Below are 19,920 nucleotides of genomic sequence, written 5' to 3' on the forward strand. Positions count from 1 at the left end.
TTGTAGTAAACTATGTACATAATGTAGATATTATTAATTTTGCTGAAGATCATTCAAAAACAGCTGTAGCAGTATATTGACAGGAACTGCCAGAAATTCAGGCTGGTTTCAGAAGAGGACATGGAACCAGAGATATCATTGCTGGTGTCAGATGGATCCTGGCTGAAAGCAGAGAATACCAGAAGGATGTTTACCTGTGTTTTATTGACTATGCAAAGGCATTCAACTGTGTGGATCATAACAAATTATGGATAACATTGCTAAGAATGGGAATTCCAGAACACTTAATTGTGCTCCTGAGGAACCTTTACATAGATCATGAGGCAGTTGTTACAGAACAAGAGGATACTGACCGGTTTAAAGTCAGGAAGGGTGTGTGTCAGGGTTGTATTCTTTCAGCATACCTATTCAATCTGTATGCTGAGCAAATAATCCCAGAAGCTGGACTAGGTGAAGAAGAACGGGGCATCAGGATTGGAGGAAGACTCATTAACCTGTGTTATGCAGATGACACAACCTTGCTTGCTGAAAGTGAGGAGGACTTGAAGCACTTACTAATGAAGGTCAAAGACTACAGCCTTCGGTATAGACTGCACCTCAACATAAAGAAAACAAAAATCCTCACAACTGGACCCATGAGCAACATCATGATAAACGGAGAAAAGATTGAAGTTGTCAAGGATTTCATTTTACTTGGATCCACAGTCAATAGCCATGGAAGCAGAGCCAGGAAATCAAAAGATGCATTGCATTGGGTAAATCTGCTGCAAAGGACTTCTTTAAAGTGTTGAAGAGCAAAGATGTAACCTTGAAAACTAAAGTGCACCTGACCCAAGCCATGGTATTTGCAATCACATCATATGCATGTGAAAGCTGGACAATGATAAGGAAGTCTGGAGAAGAACTGACACCTTTGAATTGTGGTGTTGTCAAAGAGTATTGTATATACCATGGACTGCCAAAAGAACAAACAGGTCTGTCTTGGAAGAAGTAGAACCAGAATGCTTCTTAGAAGCAAGAATGGCAAGACTGCGTCTTGCTTACTTTGGACATGTTGTCAGGAGGGATCAGTCCCTGGAGAACGACATCATGCTTGGCAGAGTACTGGGTCGGCGGAAAAGAGGAAGACCCTCAGTGAGGCGGATTGACACAATGGCTGCAACGATGAGCTCAAGCATAACAATGATTGTAAGGATGGCTCAGGACCGGGCAGTGTTTTGTTTTGTTGTGCATAAGGCTGCAGTGAGTTGGAACTGACTCAACGGCACCTAACAACAACAGCAACAGTATAGATACTGCTTTAGAAGTTAGATGAAAGAGTGAGGGCTGTTAACTTTTTAAGCTAGTAAACAGTATCGCTTTAAAATAGAGCAAATTTAAAATGAAACTGTTGGGTTGGTTCCACAATTTTGATTTTAAATGCTTTACCTGTGATATTTTTCAAAACAAAGGATGTTTTATATATACTTACAGCCTTTTCCCCTGCTTTAGCTCTGAAACCCTTTCTGTGTAATATTTTTGTTTTCTGATTGATTGCTATATGGAAAAGCATTGAATTACCTTTCCAAAGGAAGAAGTTTAGCTCATCCAGCCTGTTTGCTGCTTCACCTTCATATTTACTTGTTTTGCTTCAGTAGCATCTACCTATTTTCATAAGGTAAAACTGACAGTAGAATATCATCTGGGGAAAGACAATAAACTAAAGCAAATGACAAGTCCACTGGGAAAATACTTAAAGACAGATAATCAACTATCATTTATTCAGAGGAGAAACTTGCCAAGACTGTAGGAACTATGTGTAATATGGCATTAGACTTTTCTGTACATACTGTGAATTTACTGTGGGACTTGTGCCAGTTTCAATTTTAATTAATTAGTCTATTTTTGAAGCAAGAGGTAGGGAAAAAAAAAGAGTATGCTCTGTCTTTCTTTTCTTTTAACTCTGAGGATGATGAAGAGAGAGTAAATGAGCAAGCATGAGCAAGTAATGTAGGAAGGAAGCAATGTGTCCTGTAAATTTTTCTAAGTGTGAGCAGGTAGCCATTGTAAACAACAGAGATCCAAAACTGACCATGTAAAGTTTATCTTCTCAATGTATGAGCTATGTTTAAAAGTAAAATCTACTAAAAGTTATTGCAAAGTTACACTGATATTTTAATAACAGATGGTGAGCAGTTTGTATAAATTATTACAGTCGGTAGTACAGCCAAAGTGAAGGTTTCTAGGGTCATCAAAGTGAAGGTTCCTAGGGTCATCGTGAGGCAGAGAAGGGAAGAACTGGACCATAGCAGGAGGCTTCTCTTTGGCTTCATAGCCCAGGGGTCCAGGTGGCTGGGGCACTACGTTTTTATAGCTACGAACACCACAATTCAGGGATTCCAAGGGCCCTTGCCTTGGTTAAGTAGACTTGTTTCCTGGTGTTGGGGTTGGTGATGGAGTCTAGTGCAATTTGACCTTTGGTATGGTCATACCTTCTGGGGAATGGTATTTAGGTACTTGAAATTCGATGTGTTATGTTAAAAAATTAGTATGCCTGACGAGTTCAAGAGGTAGGTATTAACAAGCATATCTTCACCTTAGCAGGGCACTTGTATGGCCTGACATACATGTATTCTCTCTCCTTTTGTCTCTAGCTGCTACCTAGGCAGCATAGTTGGAAGCTGCCTAAAACCTGTGATGGGAGACTTGGTACCTTCATGAATACTTTCTTTAATCATATTGCTTTCCTCCTAATATCAGGAAATGTTCCTATGCAAATTCACAGTGTATCTAAGTGCTGTCCTTGGAATCAGGGGCATTGGGATATCACCTTTCCTCATCCGAGTCAGGACTGACATACTCTCTGGTTGCCTTAGATCCCTACATAGCATTTTACCCAGGCTAAACTTTCAGAGTCCTTTTTTTTTCTTTTCAAAACCACCTAGAGCTCCTTCCTCCATTGTACCACATCGTACTACATCCTCTAATTCCTCAGTGTACCCAGCACAGCTAGATTCAGCACCAGGACCAGGATATGTCTAGCCTTGTGGAGGGAAATGAGCAACTGTTGGAAAGAGAGTCTAAAGGGGCTTCTGGGATGCTGTTTGTTTATTTGGATGTTGGGTACATTTATATATTTATGAACATTCATTGAGCTATATGTTTAATGACATGTACAGTTTTCTGTATGCATGTTGTACATCAATAGAGAATTTAAAAAGACAAATAAAAAGTTTATTAAAAGTTCTGTATACATGAAGGTCATTTAGGGACTGGTTAAATTATATTCCCCATACCCCTGGGGAATACTGTGTATCTGTTTTTGAGAATGAATAATTCTATAAGTACTAACATGGAAATGTTATTAAGTGAATAAAGCAAGTTATAGAAATATATCCTATTTATGTAAAAATAAAACATCCTATATGTGCTTGTACATATCTAGAAAATACCTGGAAGGACACACACTAAATAACAATGGTTAGCCTTGGGGATTGGTTTATGGGTAATGTGACAAAGTGGGGAATATGGAACTTTGCATTATATATGATCGTACCATTATAATTTTTTTTATGGTGAGCATGGGTTACTCATACAAGAAAAAGTAATTTTAAAAGTAAATTACAAATATTATCTTAAAGGTAAACAGATGGGTAGAAGTAATGTTGCTATTCTGATAAAATCTCCTAAGTATGGTTAAAAGAAGAAAAGGGGTTAGGGAGAAATTAAAGCCCTCCAAAAGGAGCCCTGGTGGTGAAACAGTTAAGCATTCAGCTGCTAACCAAAAGGTTGAATATTAGAACCCACCCAGTGGTTCTGCAAGAGAAAGACCTGGCGATCTGCTTCCATAAAGATTACAGCTAAGAAAACTCTACGGGGCAGTTCTGCTGTGTCACATGGAGTCACTATAAGTCAAAAATCAACTGGATGGCACCCGACAACAACACAAACAAGAGTTACTGTAGTTCCACCTTATTTCGTTCCAGAGGGTGAGGAAGATTTTAATGAGCTTGAATAAACAAAATAATGCAGACATTTAATGTAAAGTAGAACTAAATTGTCTCTCCAATTGTTGTTTAGTTGATCCAGAGTACCAGAAGGAAGCAGAACAGAGACATCGAGAATTGGCAGCTAAAGCTGGAGGCTTTAATGATTTTGCAACTTTAGCTGTCATTTTTGAACAATGCAAATCAAGGTATGTGAAGTAGTCCTATGTAGTGGAAAGTGTTTGAATCGTTGTTCCAGTACCTCCTTACTGTGTGACTTTAAGACAGTAAGGTTCATGGGGATGATAATGACCTCAAGGCAATAATATATGTCAGGTGACTATCATTTGCTAGGCACTTTCTCTTTACTCTCCAACCTTTGCTGAGAATGACTTTATAGAAATTTTGGCTCTATGGGTTTGTTTTTTGGGTTTTTGGGTAGCTTACATTAGAAAATGACTTAATATTTGTTAAAGCCTATACATAAAAATAAATCCATTTACAATTTTTTTTTTAATTCCATCAAAGGTGTCTGCAGTAATTTAATTGCTTTTTCAAATTCCCAGAAGTGCTTTCTCAGTATTTGGACAGGTCTTTTTTTTTTTTTTTTTTTTTTTAATAAAGGAGCTGAGAGTAGCTTATAGGTTTCCAGTTTTGTAATAGAAATGAGAATGTTAGACTGTCTTTGTTTTATAGAAGATTTTTTTTTTTAAAGATACTGGTATTTTCGTTTTGCAGTGGAGCTCCAGCTTCTTGGTGCCAAAAACATTGGATTCATTGGAGGTGCTTATTTTCTGCATTTCGTGTGGAAGCACAACTTCGAGAACTAATCAGGAAGCTTAAGCAGGTGATTGCTATAATGATTTTTTCTTCAGTAGCCTCTATATTTCATACTGTCTTTTCAGTGATGTACAGTTACTTGCTATCACTTTCCCCTCCCTTTCTCCTTATTACTGCATTTAGCTATTTCCTTGACCCCATGAAAGATTCCTAGTGGTAAGTAATAAAGGAATTTTATCTGTATAAAGGAGGGCTTTTTACAGAGGTGTAATTAACATTTAGTAAATTGCACACATTTAAAGTTACAATTTGATGAGTTTTGACATCTGTATATACCCATGAAACCATCACCACAATCAAAATAATGGATATATCCTTTATGTCCCAAAGTTTCCTCATGTCTGTTTATAATTCCTTCATCTGGCCTCATAGGCCCATCCTCCCCTTACCCAAACAGCCACTGATCTGCTTTTTGTTACCGTGTATTAGCTGGCATTTCCTAGAGTTTTATATAAATAGAATCATACAGTACGTACTCTTTATTTGCCTGGTTTCTTTCACTCAGTATAATTAATTTTGAGCTTCAAACATGTTGTGTAGTGTGTATTAATAGCTATTCCTTTATATTGCTGAGTAGTACTCCATTGCGTGGATTACCACATTTTATCCATTCAGCTGTTGATGAACATTTGGATTTTTTTTTTTAGTTTTTGGTTATTACAAATAAAGCTGCTATGAACATTTGTGTACAATTATTTGTTTGGACTTAATACTTTCATCTCTCTTGGATAAATACCTAGAGGTGGATAGCCGAATCATGCTAAGAGTATGTTTAACTTTTTAAGAAATTGCTAAAGAGTTTTCCAAAGTGATTGTCCTCACCAACACTTGGTATAGTTTGTCTTTTTAATTTTAGCTATTCTAGTAAGTATATAGTGGTATCTCATTGTCATTTTAATTACATTTATTTAATTATTAAAGGTGTTGAGAATCTTTTTATGTGTTTACTTGCCATCTGTATATTTTCTTTGGCCAAATACCTGTTCAAATCTTTTGCCATTTTTTAAGTTGGCTTGTCTGCTCTCTTTTTATTGAACTTGTTCTTTATAAATTCTGGATACATGTCCTTTATCTAGCATGTGATTTGCAAATATTTTCTCCTAGTCTGTAGCTTGTCCTTTCATTCTTCTTTGAAGAGCAGGAATTTTTTTTTTTGATGACACCCAGTTTATCATTTTTTTCTTTTATGAATCATGTTTTTGGTGTTACAACTAAGAAATCTTTGTGTAACCCAATTTTAGTAAGGTTTCCTCCTGTGTTTTTTTTAGGTGTTCTGTAGTTTGAGGTTTTACATTAGGACTATGATCCGTAGGTCTATGGATTGTTTTGAGTTAATTTTGTATTTGGTATGAGGTATGTATCAAAGTCCACATGGCGTCACTATGAGTTAGGGGCTGATTCCAGGGTAGGTAACAACAACAAAAACATGTGGTTGTCCAGTTGTTCCTGCACCGCTTGTGAAAGAGATTATTCTTTTTTCCGTTGAATTGCCTTTACATCTTCATTGAAATCAGTTGTCCATATATGTGTGAGTCTTTATCTGGACTGTGTTTTGCTCCGTGGATATATTTGTCTATCTTGATGCCAGTAACACATTGTCTTGTTTACTGTAGCTTTACAGCAAGTTCTTCCTTTGTTTTATCAATTATGGAGAGAAGGGTATTGAAATCTCTGACTCTTACTTGTGGATATGCCTGTTTCTCCTTGTAAGAGTTTTTGCCTCATGTGTTTTGAAGTTCTGTTATTAGGTGTATACATTTTTAGGATGGTTAGGTCTTCCTCATGAACTGACCCTCCTTTATTCCTGATAATAATGTTTGCTCTGAAATCTACTTTGATAATAACATATCCACTCAGTTTCCTTCTGATTAGTATAAGCATGGTATATCTTTTTCTGTCCACTTACTTTTTTATTTTTTAATGATTTATTTTGTTGTTGAGAATACACAGCAAACCATACACCAACCAATTCAACAGTTTCTAAATATGTAAGTCATTGACATTGATTACATTCTTGGAGCTGTGCAACCATTCTTACCCTCTCTTTTGTTCGCATATTAGCTATAACTCTTTGTTATTTCGGTGGCTCTTTTAGGGTTTATATTATACATGTTTAAGAGCCCTGGTGGTGTAATAGTTAAGCTCTTGGCTGACAACCAAAAGGTTAGTGGTTTGAACCGAGCTGCTCCACAGGAAAAAAAGACTTGGTGATCTGCTCCAGTAAAGATTTATAGTCTAGGAAACTGTATAGGGCAGTTCTACTCTGACCTGTAAGGTTGCTATGAGTTGGAATTGTCTCAATGGCACCCAAAAACAACAGTATACGTATTTAACCTATGACAGTCTTCAAGAGCTATCATACCACTTTATATGTAGTATAAGAAACTTTTCAATAGTACACTTCCATTTCTCCTCTCTTGATGCATGGGTGATTGTTGTCACACATTTCATATTTGCGTATGTAATAAACCCCATCAAACACAGCAGCAATCGTGAGAAATGGCACAGGACCAGGCAGTGTTTCATTCTGTTGTCCGTAGGGTCGCTGTGAGTCAGAATCGACTCGACGGCACCTAACAACAACAACATAAGCCCCATACTACATGGTTATTGTTTGAACAGTTTTATTATCTTAAGGAAATTTAAGTAATAAGAAAAAAAATTCTGTGTGTTTACCCACATATTTACCATTTCTAGCGTGCTTTGTTTGTGTAGATCCACATTTCCATCTACTATTACTCTCCTTTCATCTGAAAGTCAACGTTGAAAGACCTTCCTACATTTCTTGTAGTATGAGTTTACTGGTGTTGAATTCTTTATTTCACCTTTGTTTTTCAAAGATAATTTCACTGGGTATAGAATTCCATGTTTGCAGTTTTTTTTCCTTCAGTACTTTAAAAATGTTGCTCTACTGTCTTGTAGCTTACATTCTGTCTGAAGAAGTCTTACTATCATCCTTTATTTCTCCCACCCTTAATCCCAATTACTTTTAAGATTTTCTCTTTATCACTGGTTTTGAGAAAATTTGATTATGATGTGCCTTGGTGTAGTATTATGTTTCTTTTTGGGGGGTTAGTTGAGTTTCTTAGATCTGTGGATTTATAGTTTTTATCAAATTGGAGAAAAGTTTCAGTCATTACATCTTCAAATATATTTACTATCCCCCGTTGGCTCTCTTTTGTGAAGTCGAATCACACATGTTTTAGGCCTCTTGAATTTGTCCCAGAGCTCACTGAAGCTCTCCTCATTTTTAAAACATTCTATTTTCTCTCTGTTTTTAATTTTGAATGTTCTCTATTACTTTGTCTTCAAGTTCACTAATTTTTCCTCTGCAGTGTCTGATCTGTCATTAATTGCATCAAGTATATTTTCCCTCTCAAGCATTGTAGCTTTCATCTCTAGATTTTGACTTTGAGTCTTCTAAAAAGATATTTCCATGTCTCAACCTTTTGAGCATTACATCCAATTGTAATCCACATATAAATGTAATTATAATATAAACATAATTAGCATATGTGTTAGTTCTGGGTTGGTTTTGATTGATTTATGTTCTCATTGTGGGTCATATTTTCCTGCTTCTTTGCATGTCTCATAATTTTTTTTTGGTTGCCAGTCGCTGTGAATTTTACCTTCTAGGTGCTAGATATTTTTGTATTCCTACAAATATTCTTGAGGTTTGTTCTAGGATGCAGTTATTTGAAAACTAATGCTTTCAGATCTTGCTTTTAAGATACATCAGTGGGATCAGAGCAGTGCTCAGTAAAGGGCTAGTTATTGCCCACTACTGAGGCAAGACCCTTCTGAATTCTGTACCCAGAGCCATGTGAATTATGAGATGTTCTAGTCTGGGTGATAGGAACAGGTATCATTCCCACTATGTGAGCACTGAACATTATTATCCATTTGGGAGGTTTTTTTTCCCCCAGCCACAGGTAATTTTGTCACATGTGCTAATCAGTACTCAACTGAACGCTTGAGGGAGAGCTCCCTGCAAATGCTAGCCACCTTGGTCTTCCTGGACTCTCAGCTCAGTCTCCTCAACTCAAGCAGTTCTCTGGGTTCCACTTGGGTTATCCTTTCCTGTGCCTTAGCCCAAAATCTCTGTCAGCCCTGTCAGTTGGAGCACTTACAGGGCTTATTTCATTTATTGCCCATCTCTTAGGGATCACTGTCCTTTGTTGCCTTATCTACTGTGTTTTGGAAATTGTTTTCATATATTTTGTCAGCTCTTTGGTGGTTTCAGGTGGAATGGCAAATCTCTTACTACATATTGGCAAGGATCACAAGTCTTTAGAAGTGTGTTTTCAAAGTAAAAGATTATTTGAAAAATTTTCTTTGAGATTTACTACTGTATATATAATCTTTTTATAGCAAAGTGATTTCCCGAGAGAGACCTTTGAAGGTCCTAAACACGAGGTACTACGAAGATGTCTTTGTGCAGGCTATTTCAAAAATGTAGCTCGAAGGTAAGCAATATGAGCTTGAGAGATGGATAAAGAAATACTACTGTATTTGACTACTATATTAAACTATTTAATATTTAAGGTTGAAGGTTTGATTTAAGCTCTGTGATAACAATGACATCAGTTCAGGTAACCCTGTCCATAATTGTCACTGTGTAGGGGGAAGCTGCAGTGGCCTGGAGTGGGGAATTGGAACTCAAGTCGGGTAGAAGTGGAGTCTGTGAAGAAGGGCTGTCCATTGTGGGGTATCAGTGCCTAAGTTGAGTGAAAAGAGTTTTCTTGCAGAGGGGTGGCCCTGTGTATGAAAGCCAGACAGGTGCCATGGGCATCCCTGAGGAAGGGTGCCTTGGTGTGGAGTGTCAGAGCTTAAGCAGGGTGAGAGGGCATTCATATGAGAGGGACTGTTTGGGGTGCAATGTCAGAGGCTGAATGTGGTGAGGAGGGTATTTTGTAGGGGAGGGAGTGACAGTGGTGTTGATGGGAGATTGGTTATATACAGAGGGATTGATCAAAAAATTAAATGTATTAAGGGTAATGGCAAAGGGAATTAGAAATAATAGGAAGGGAGAAAATAAGAATGAACCCTATGGTGCTGGACTGGGATTTCAGAATATTACTGTCAACTTAAGGTTTTCTATATAGATGGGTGGGTGGGTAGATGGATGGATGTGTGTGTGTAGAATATACATGTTTTGTGTATTTATATATGTATATACCGTAGCTCTGAGAGGGACTGGCAGCAGTGCCACCCCAATAGCGTTGAATACACTTAATATCCAGATCATGACTTTTAACAACCATCTGCCATTTAAAAGGAATCAAGGCTCCTTGGAGAAATGGGGCTTGAACCTGGAGCATCTTATTTTGCCAGTGAGCAGACAAGTCTTTAAAGAAGGTTTAGGGCATGCCAGAAGTGCACAGGAGCAAGCTTGAAGAGACCCCAGACCGATAATATACGGAACATTCTGAGCATCAAAATAAATAATGATAGTAATGGATTAAAACTCATCAAATAAAATGTGAAATCATAGGTCTGTAATGATACAAACTAATAAATGAGTAAATTGGAAGTTTAGTGAGGGATGGAATTATTTATGTAATTAAGCACTACTACACAAAGTTGTTATGAATTACAAAGGGGAAAAAGTAATTTTACAGTGGAGGAGCCTGCCAGATACTACCTGAATCAAGCAGTCAAATGGAACAAGTAATGGAACCAGTTGAAATCATGTGCTTCCTGATGTGATGCAATGAGAAGAACACAGCATCACTTCTATGTTATTCCTGCCAAAGATGCGTAACTTGAATCTAATCATCCTGAAATAGACTTAAACTTGAATTGGGGGACAGTCTACAAAATTACTATCCTATAATCTTCAAAAGTATCAAGTCATGAAAGTAAAGAAAGACCGAGGAACTTTTCCAGAATGAAGGAGACTAAAGAGACATGGAAAGTGTAGGCAATGAATGATTCTGAACTGTTACAAAGGATATTGTGAGTACATTTGGTGAAATTTTAGTAGGTTCTAAGGATTAGGTGCTAGTAAAGTGTTAATTTCCTGGTTTTGATTGATGGTTGTAATATGGTTATGTAGGAGGATTCCTTGATTGTAGGAAATGTACACCCAAGTGTTTGGGGGTGATGGGGCATCATGTCGACAACTTACTCTCAAATGGTTCAGGTAAAAAAGTATTTCGAACTATACTTATATCTTTTCTGTAAATTTGAGATTGTTTCAGAATTTAAAAAATATGATGTCTTAGTTAACCTGCTACGTGCCAAACAATGGGCAAGTCCTGAAGATAAAATGATGGAGTAATATGTGAGTCTTGTCATCATTCTTGATGACATTTAAGTGCAGTGGAGGAGACATACATGTAAATCAGTAATTGTGATGCAGTCTGATCTGGGCTATACTAGGAGTATGTATAAAGTACTATAGGGAATGAGTTGTGATGACAGTTGTACTAGGGCTATTTTGACAAGTTTTTGGTATGATGTTTATGTAGGGAAAGAAAGAGGAGGGTAAGAACTTTAAGTTAAGGGCATGGGTTAGAAAAGTGATAAGTTTTTCTAGTTTTTAGATTTTAGAATCGTGAAAACATACCTTTAAAAGGAGTTGTAGCATAAGATAATACAAGGAGCACTGTATTTAAGTCAGGAGACCCATGTTTGGGACTTGGTTTCACCATTCATTAGCTCTGTGATCTTGAGACGGCCAGCTGATTTATTTAAGTATTAGTTTCTAGGTTAATAAAGTGCCTGGCTTTCAAATCTCAGGTTGTTGGAGGCTTTGTTATTAAAGCACTTTGGAAACTCTAAAGCACAAATAAGATATTAACATCACTACTTATTGACCAGAAATGCTTATAGTTAATTGAAAAGACTGTTTAACTTATATTAGTTTAAGATGAATTGGTTAAAGTTATAGTCAAATAAATTTAAACCTCTCTGTGGTAGAACATAAAATTGCTCATTGTTGGACTTAACACACTACTTATTTCATGTTTTACTGTTCTCATTTTTACCATCATTTGGTTGTTCTGTTCATAGATCTGTTGGAAGAACGTTTTGCACAATGGATGGACGTGGAAGCCCAGTTCACATTCACCCTTCCTCGGCAGTAAGTACCTAATTTTTTAAAAAAGGAATTTATAAAGATTAGAAATAAGTAATATGCAGATGTTTCTCTTTTTACTTTTTTCTTTGAGGTTAAATATTGGCTAAATGTATCTTTATTACATAGAGCTATAAGTGTATTCATTGGCCCATGCCTCCTGTTTGATTGAAGAAGTTAGCAATTCAGAAGATCTAGGCTGTTATTATTTTCTTGGTCTAATGTGAAATATGGCAAGTTATTGAGTTATTGTCCTTAAATGAGTGCTTTTGTATAGCTTCATGAACAGGAAACCAAACTTGAATGGATCATTTTTCATGAGGTATTAGTTACCACCAAAGTCTACGCAAGAATTGTTTGTCCAATTCGTTATGAATGGGTGAGAGACTTATTACCCAAGTTGCATGAATTTAATGCACATGATCTGAGCAGTGTGGCCCGACGTGAAGCAAGAGAAGATGCAAGAAGGAGATGGACAAATAAGGAAAATGTAAAGCAGCTAAAGGGTGAGTGAATCACTAGTTCTAGTGTTAAAAGTCCAGAGAACATAAATGTCCAGTTTTTCATATACTTATAGAAATAGCATTACAGGGCTTAGGTTCTAGTTCTATCTCCTCAGAAAGCAAAGGGTTGCCCTAAATCTCAGATTTATATTCATTTTGACTTCATACTTTTCCATGCAATTAGTCCTCCTTTCTTTAACTCCTCTGTCCAATGACATTATTAATAACAACAATATCTGTTGCTAACCATTTGCTAACCAAGAGCCCTGGAGGCATAGTGGTTAAGAGCTCAGGCAGCTAACCAAAAGGTTGGCACTTCAAATACATCAGCTGTTCCTTGGAAACCCTATGGAGTAGTTCTGCTCTCTCCTTTAGGGTCGCTATGAGTCAGAATCGTCTTGATGGCACACAACAGTAACAACCACTTAACCTGCATTTTCTCATTGAATTTGTACAACAACCCTAGGAAGCAAGTATATATCCTCACTTTATAGATGAGGAAATAGAGATTTAGCAGTGTAAACTAGTTTTACATAGTTAATAAGTGGTGAATCTGGAATTTAAATCCAAGGGCCTGACTCTGGAGCCTGTACTCTTAACTAGTAGGTCATACTGCCTTCCAGTTGTGCTTTATTATTTCTGGTTTGTTTATAAAATTTTGTGAATTATTACCTCAGAACCTGCTTTTTCGAAGAAATGTTAATTCTTTAGTTTGGAGGCATGAAGAGTTGTAGTACTGAACTAGGACAAAAACCGAAACCGGTTGCTATCAAGTCGATCGACTCATAGTGACCCTATGACTAGGACAGAAAGCTTAATTCTCAGCTCACATATACAAGAAGCTTTTCAGTAAAGCATTTTGAGGCTGAATGGCAGAGCAGATCATATCATTCTTATTTAACATCACTGAGAAATACAATGGTGAGGAATTTTGCCCAAGAAATCATAAAAAGAGTCTTGAGAACGTTAGCCACTGGGTGTTTTATTGCCGTGTTACAACACTGTACTAGGTACTTGAATTATGGTCAGTTTTTCTGACTCCTAGGCCTCTGTACTCTTATTTTTTTTACCCATAGAATATGTCATTTCTTTTGAAAGGGCAAAATTTAATTTTGTCTTTATTTTTTAACGTTAAAAATCAGGGCATCTCTTTCTGATAACACTTCTAGTACTGAATCAGGAAACTAAAGTTTTATTCCATAAATTTGTAATGTTTTTAGACGGAATATCAAAAGAAGTCCTGAAGAAAATGCAAAGAAGAAATGATGACAAATCCATATCAGATGCACGTGCTCGTTTCCTGGAGAGAAAACAGCAGAGGACCCAGGACCACAGTGACACACTGAAGGAAACAGGCTGAGGAGTGGACCCTCCAATTCAGGAAGTAGGAAAAACAGCCAGGAAATATGCCAGTTATTTCAGACAGAACTACCGAGAAGAAGTGGTCAGCAGCTGTTACTAGCCTATGAGCTAAAAAAAATAAAAGTTCATCAATACTGAAAAATGGAATTTTCTCAAAGAAAAGATAGAGTCGCCACAGTCATAGGGAATGATATTGAAACCAAATGAAAGACAAGATGTGTAATATTTTCCTCACTTCAATTTTGCTGACCTTAACTGGCATTGAATGCTGTCATTGAGATACTTTCAGAGGACATTGAATTGTATTTAATCAGAGTGTATTTCATTTGCATTGAAGCATTAAAAATTATTTTCCTTAAATCTCTTTAAGGCCTTCTTGTTGCTATCAAAATAGTGTTATATCAGGTACGTGATCATTTCCTTAGAAGGCTGAACATAAGAGGTTTTTACTCAGCAATACTTAGATGTCTAACAGTTTAATTGCTACAGAGCTTTATAGCTAGTTAGAGAAAAGACTTAATTAGTAAATAAGAAAATTGCCTATGGCAGGATTCTTTCTTGAATTAATATTAATCCTTAAATTGATTTTTCTGGGATTATACAAATTCCTTTTTATATAAAAGTATATTGTTTAAAACAGTAGCTATAGCCATTAACCAAAGGACAGATGATATATATATATATAAAAGTTCTTTTTTAGCTGTACCTACATACTTTATATCAGCATCATGTATGTAGGTGTAAGAGTGCTTTCAAATAGCCCTTCCACTTGGCCTACCCTCTTGCCTCCAGTTACTTAGGGAGGACCATTTAAACATCTATTATGCTGATCTTGAGATAGGATTTTCAAAGCAGCCAGTACTACGTCACCACTGTTTCAAATTGGAACCTTGAGGCTAGTAGCACACTCAGGCCACACTCAGCACTTCCCCACTCTTGTTTACTGCCTTGTATTCTAGTTATTTGTGTATGTGTCTCTCTCCCCCACTAGATTATACGCTCCTTGTGGGCAGGGACTATGTGTTCATCTTTGTATCTTTCATGGCACTTAGCATAGTGCTCGGCACATAGTAGTCACTCAATGTTTGTTAAATAAAACTATTGGTGTCATCAAAATTCAAAAGGCAGTATTATGTGTGTTTTTAGATATTTCTGTAAAAAGTAAGGATCTAAATATTTTATAAGTAACTAACTTTTCCAGTTATTTCTTTTGGAATCTAAGCTGTTTTCTGTTCAGTATTAGAAACTTGAAGCCTTTACTGAAAAATCACATGAGGACCCAAACCCATGTTTTTATTTTGGAAGGTGAGTGGTGATTGTTTCTCTGAACATTTCCAGCCTCGTTAATTTGTTCTTTTTTCTCTTCAGTGTTCTAGACACTTGCAGCCCATTAGTCACCTGGTCTTAACGGTTTCTCTCAGGTATATATATATATCAATGCATTTCCTTAGACTTTGTGTGGGAGAGGTATGGATTCTTGGAATGAAAGTTCTTTTACTTCAATAAACATTGCTCAAGCATACATTCTAAATCTATAATCCATATTCAACTGTCATCAATTGTCCTAATGATGTCCCTTATAGCACTTTTCTCCAGTTAAGGATCCAGTCAAGCATCATGTATTCAGCCTCTTTTAATCTGGAAAAGGTTCTCAGTTCTTTGTCTTTCCCAGCATTTACATTTTTTAATAATACAGGCCAGTTATTTTATTAAATATCCTCAGTTTGGGTTTCTCTAATGCTTCCTCACAGTTATGCATTTTTGACTTGGAATACTGTATAACTGATGGAGTGTCCTTCCTAGGGTATCACACTTGGAGGTACATAGTGTCTGTTTGCCCCTTATTAAAAAAATATTAATTTGATTACTTGGTTAGGGTGTTTTCAGTTTCTCCAATTTAGTTACTCTTGTAATTATTAAGTAATTTGGGGAGGGACACTTAGATTATGTAAAATATCCTGTTTCTCATAAAATATGACCCTCTAGATTGGGTATTAATTGATAATTATTGCCTGAAATCAGTTTTATGATTACAAAATGGTGATTTTCCCCCCAATTCCTTTCTATATTATTTGTTGGCTGAGTTGGAATGGACTCGACAGCAACAGGATAAACAGATGGATGTTAGCAATTAGCATGAACCAAGATAGAAAGCCCAGGGGGCACTTAAGAGGGGTGCCAAATATTCCAGTTTATTTGGTGCATAGAGTATATATACATATAGCCAGCGCACCTCAAGTGCAGCCACTACGCATCTGTCAGTGGAGGCTTGCATATTGCTATAATGCTGAACAGGTTTTAGGAAGAAACCTGATGGCTAGGAGGAAAGGCCTAGCTATCTACAACCAAAAATCAGCCAGTGAAAACCCTTTGGATTGTAACAATCGAATTTACAATCAATCATGAGATGTTGCAGGATTAGGCAGTGTTTTGTTCCACTGGGCATGGGGTCATTGCCATAAATTGGAATCCCATTCAACAGCCGCTGACAACAACAGCAATAGTCTGAATATGTTGGTTAAGGTCAGATTATGGAAAGCTGTGAAAGCCAAACTATGGAATTTGGACTTACTTTGTAAGGTATATGGATATATTGGAGAGGAATGACATTATAGCTTTGAGATAATTTTGACAGTGGTATCCATTAGAAGAATCGATTTTCATTGGAGAGGGCTGTGAGCAAAGTAGTATCAAGGGAATGCTGGATCTAGTTAAGGCAAGGTGAGAGTAGCTTTTGAGGATACGTGGTGTTTATGGAGGAGTTTGTTCTTAAAGAAATGGGGGTTCATCTTCAAATCACTGAACAAAACAGAGAAACAAAGACAAATGTTATAATAGAAAAGTGGCAAAGGACAGTCATTTCATGAAAGAGGAAACATGAATGGCCAATAAATAAGACACTGAATCTTTCTAATAATTAGAGAAACATAGATGAATATAACCGTGAGATGACATTCACTCCCATCAGATTGGCAACACTAATATGTCTGAAAAGTGTTGACATGGGAGAATAAATCGCTTTTATTTAGAGAACATTTTGGCAATATCTAGTAAAGTCAACAGTGATGTGGTATGTACAACCTATGACCCAACAAGCCTGCTTCTAAATTTATACCCCAGGAGCTCTAAGGTTATGTAACGTATCCTGCTCCTCATGAAATTTGGCCCCTCTAGACTTCTAAGTCAATTGGCAAAATAATTCTGTTATGAAAACATTCTGCATCCCACTTTGAAATGTGGCGTCTGGGGTCTTAAATGCTAACAAGCAGCCATCTAAGATGCATCAATTAGTCTCAACCCACCTGGGTCAAAGGAGAATGAAGAACACCAAGGTCACACGATAACTAAGAGCCCAAGAGACAGAAAGGGCCACACGAACCAGAGACTTACATCATCCTGAGACCAGAAGAACTAGTTGGTGCCCGGCCACAATCGATGACTGCCCTGGCAGGGAGCACATCAGAGAACCCCTGAGGGAGCAAGAGATCAGTGGGATGCAGACCCCAAATTCTCACAAAAAGACCATACTTAATGGTCTGACTGAGACTAGAGGAATCCCGGCGGTCATGGTCCCCAAACCTTCTGTTGGCCCAGGACAGGAACCATTCCTGAAGACAACTCAGCAGTCATGAAAGGGACTGGACAGTGGGTAGGAAAGAGATGCTGATGAAGAGTGAGCTATTTGTATCAGGTGGACACTTGAGACTGTGTTGGCATCTCCTGTCTGAAGTGGGGGTGGGAGGATAGAGAGAGATGGAAGCTGGCAAAATTGTCACGAAAGGAGAGACTGGAAGGGCTGACTCATTAGGGGGGAGCGAGTGGGAGAACGGAGTAAGCTGTATATAAACTTATATGTGACAGTCTGACTTGATTTGTAAATGTTCACTTGAAGCTCAATAAAAGTTAATTAAAAAAAAAAATTGGGCCCCTCTAGATTTAGCATCAATTACTGGTTGATGCTAAATACATAAAAGTGTTAGATATAACGTTTATAAGACTGTTAAAATATAGGATTGTTTCTAATAGTAAAAAATAGAAAACAATATAAAGAGCTATCAGTAGGAAACTGGTTGAATAAATTATGATATGTTCTTACAGTCAAATTCTATACAGCAGTGAAAATGATTTTTAAGGCTCCTCATGGTGGCACCCACATGCATATTCCTAAACTACAAAACAGACGAGCCAGTTCACATTCCTACCAGCAAAGCAGCAAAGTGCTTGTCTTACTGAATCTTTATCATTCGTCATAAATATACTTCTAATTATAGACAAGAGAGGTGTCTTGTTAATATGCTAATTAACATATTTTGATATTCAGCACTTTTAAAAGACCAGATAGTAAATATTCTAGGTGTTTGGACTCTGCAATCTGTATTGAAACTTGTTGTTGTGTGCAGTCGAGTTGATTCCAACTTGTAGTGGCCCCATAGAACAGAGTAGGACTGCCCAATAGGGTTTCCTAGGCTGAAGTCTTTATGGGAGTAGATTGACAGGTCTTTTCTCCTTTGGAGCGGCTGGCTGGGTTCAAACTGTCTACCTTTTGGTTAGCACCTGAGCACTTAACCATTGTGCCACCAGGGCTCCTATGTTGAAAATACTCAACCCAAAATATAGCCAAGTGTTACCTTAGATTCAACCCAGATAGGCACATTTGGTATCACGTGATTTTATGTGTTGTAGCAAACCACCCACAGAGCACTTTATTGCTAGTCTCTAACATATTTTTACAGAGAAAAACATTTTGAATTTCTGCATCACTAGAAAATATTACAATTCTCTTCAGAGTAATAGACATTTTTTAGGTGATTTCCAAAGGATCCTTTTTAATCCTCTGTTTGAAGAGGAAATGTGCTAAGTTTTGATCTGTTATTTAATATCAGGTGTTAAATAAATCACTAAAAAATGGATGATACTCTTAAGACCTAGAATAGACTGTTACTTTTCCATAGGCCTACCAAAACAAACTCATTTTGCATGTAATTAAAAGGGTGAGGAAAATACTGGAGCCTGGAACTGGAATCACTCAGAGTTCCATCACAAAGGAGACAGGTTTGTTAGTTATCCATAAAGCTATGCAGCTTTTGTATCCATCCAAATCCAGAATTAACCCATAATTGCTACTAAAAAATACCTTTATCTTTTCTTTTTACCAGCAGCAAAACAGGAAAATTATACAATAACTAAAGGCTTCAGGGTTAAGCAGCTGATTTACAGCTGCAGTAGTTTTCAGGTGCTTAATCCTGATGTTAAAACAAGCTAATAGAGCAGGGCCAAATTTATCATTAAGCTATAGCCACAAAATAAACTTTTTGAACTCAAATTTGAAGGGAATTAAACCTTGTGTGTGATGATGTTGGAATTTTGTGAACACCAACAAAAATTTATTTTAGCAAATAACGGGCTAGTACTATAATTGGAAGGTAGATACGTTAAGATTTGGCCTTTTCCCTAAAATCCATAATCTTATTGAGAAAACAAGACAGGTTTTTTTGTTTTTAATGTAAGGAAGTATTGATTTTTATAATTCAGACCCAACACTCTGAGAGCTTAGTGTCTAATATTTTATTTACATGGAATTTGCTACACCTATACGATGCAGTCAACTTTGTATATAGCAGATATGCCAAAAAAACACCCAAACTCATTGCTGTCAGCATTGATTCCGACTCATGGTCACCCTGTAGGGCAGAGTAGAACTGTACCATAGGGTTTCCAAGGCTATAATCTTTATAGAAGCAGACTGCCACATCTTTCTCCCGAGGAGTAGCTGGTGCATTTGAACCACCAACCTTTTGGTTAGCAGCCCAGCAGGCTTAACCACTGTGCCACCAGGGCCCCTTATAGTAGATATAGTGTAGTGTAATGTCTGAGGTATCAACCTCCGGTTTGGCTTTTCGTATTCCTGTTCTCTCAGTCCCCTTACCAGCTGTAGAGATCCATTGCTGCTGCACTCATTTGTACTTGTGAGTTTAACTCTTAATTTCAGGTTCAACTTACCAAATTTAATTAATAATCTTACATAATAGGTACTTAAAACTGATTATTATGTATTAGTCATTAGGCATACGAATATTTCAAGATTTCCCAGAGAGTTTAAGGGCCACGTGTTGAAATTTTACCTTTCTCGACAGCTCAGATCAAATGCCACCATTTCCATGAAACCTTT

The 19,920-nt window shown here is 37.1% G+C and overlaps 1 protein-coding gene across 3 annotated transcripts in view; it reads left to right on the top strand.

Annotated features, from left to right (window-relative positions):
- DHX40 (DEAH-box helicase 40) overlaps window positions 1-19,115 on the top strand; it is a 61,535-nt gene extending 42,420 nt beyond the window's left edge. For 2 of the 3 annotated variants that reach the window (XM_064271306.1, XM_003414582.4), the window contains 6 exons: window positions 4,060-4,174; window positions 4,704-4,812; window positions 9,177-9,271; window positions 11,823-11,892; window positions 12,164-12,392; window positions 13,610-19,115. In XM_064271306.1, coding sequence (XP_064127376.1) covers window positions 4,060-4,174; window positions 4,704-4,812; window positions 9,177-9,271; window positions 11,823-11,892; window positions 12,164-12,392; window positions 13,610-13,749 — 758 coding nt within the window. In that variant the 3' untranslated portion in view covers window positions 13,750-19,115. Of the gene's footprint in view, window positions 1-3,779; window positions 4,013-4,059; window positions 4,175-4,703; window positions 4,813-9,176; window positions 9,272-11,822; window positions 11,893-12,163; window positions 12,393-13,609 lie in introns of those variants that run through there. The other variant, XM_064271307.1, reaches the window with a different exon arrangement.
- Window positions 19,116-19,920: the final 805 nt, after the last annotated feature.

Source organism: Loxodonta africana, chromosome 18 (assembly GCF_030014295.1).
Source record: "Loxodonta africana isolate mLoxAfr1 chromosome 18, mLoxAfr1.hap2, whole genome shotgun sequence".
Lineage (NCBI taxonomy): Eukaryota > Metazoa > Chordata > Mammalia > Proboscidea > Elephantidae > Loxodonta > Loxodonta africana.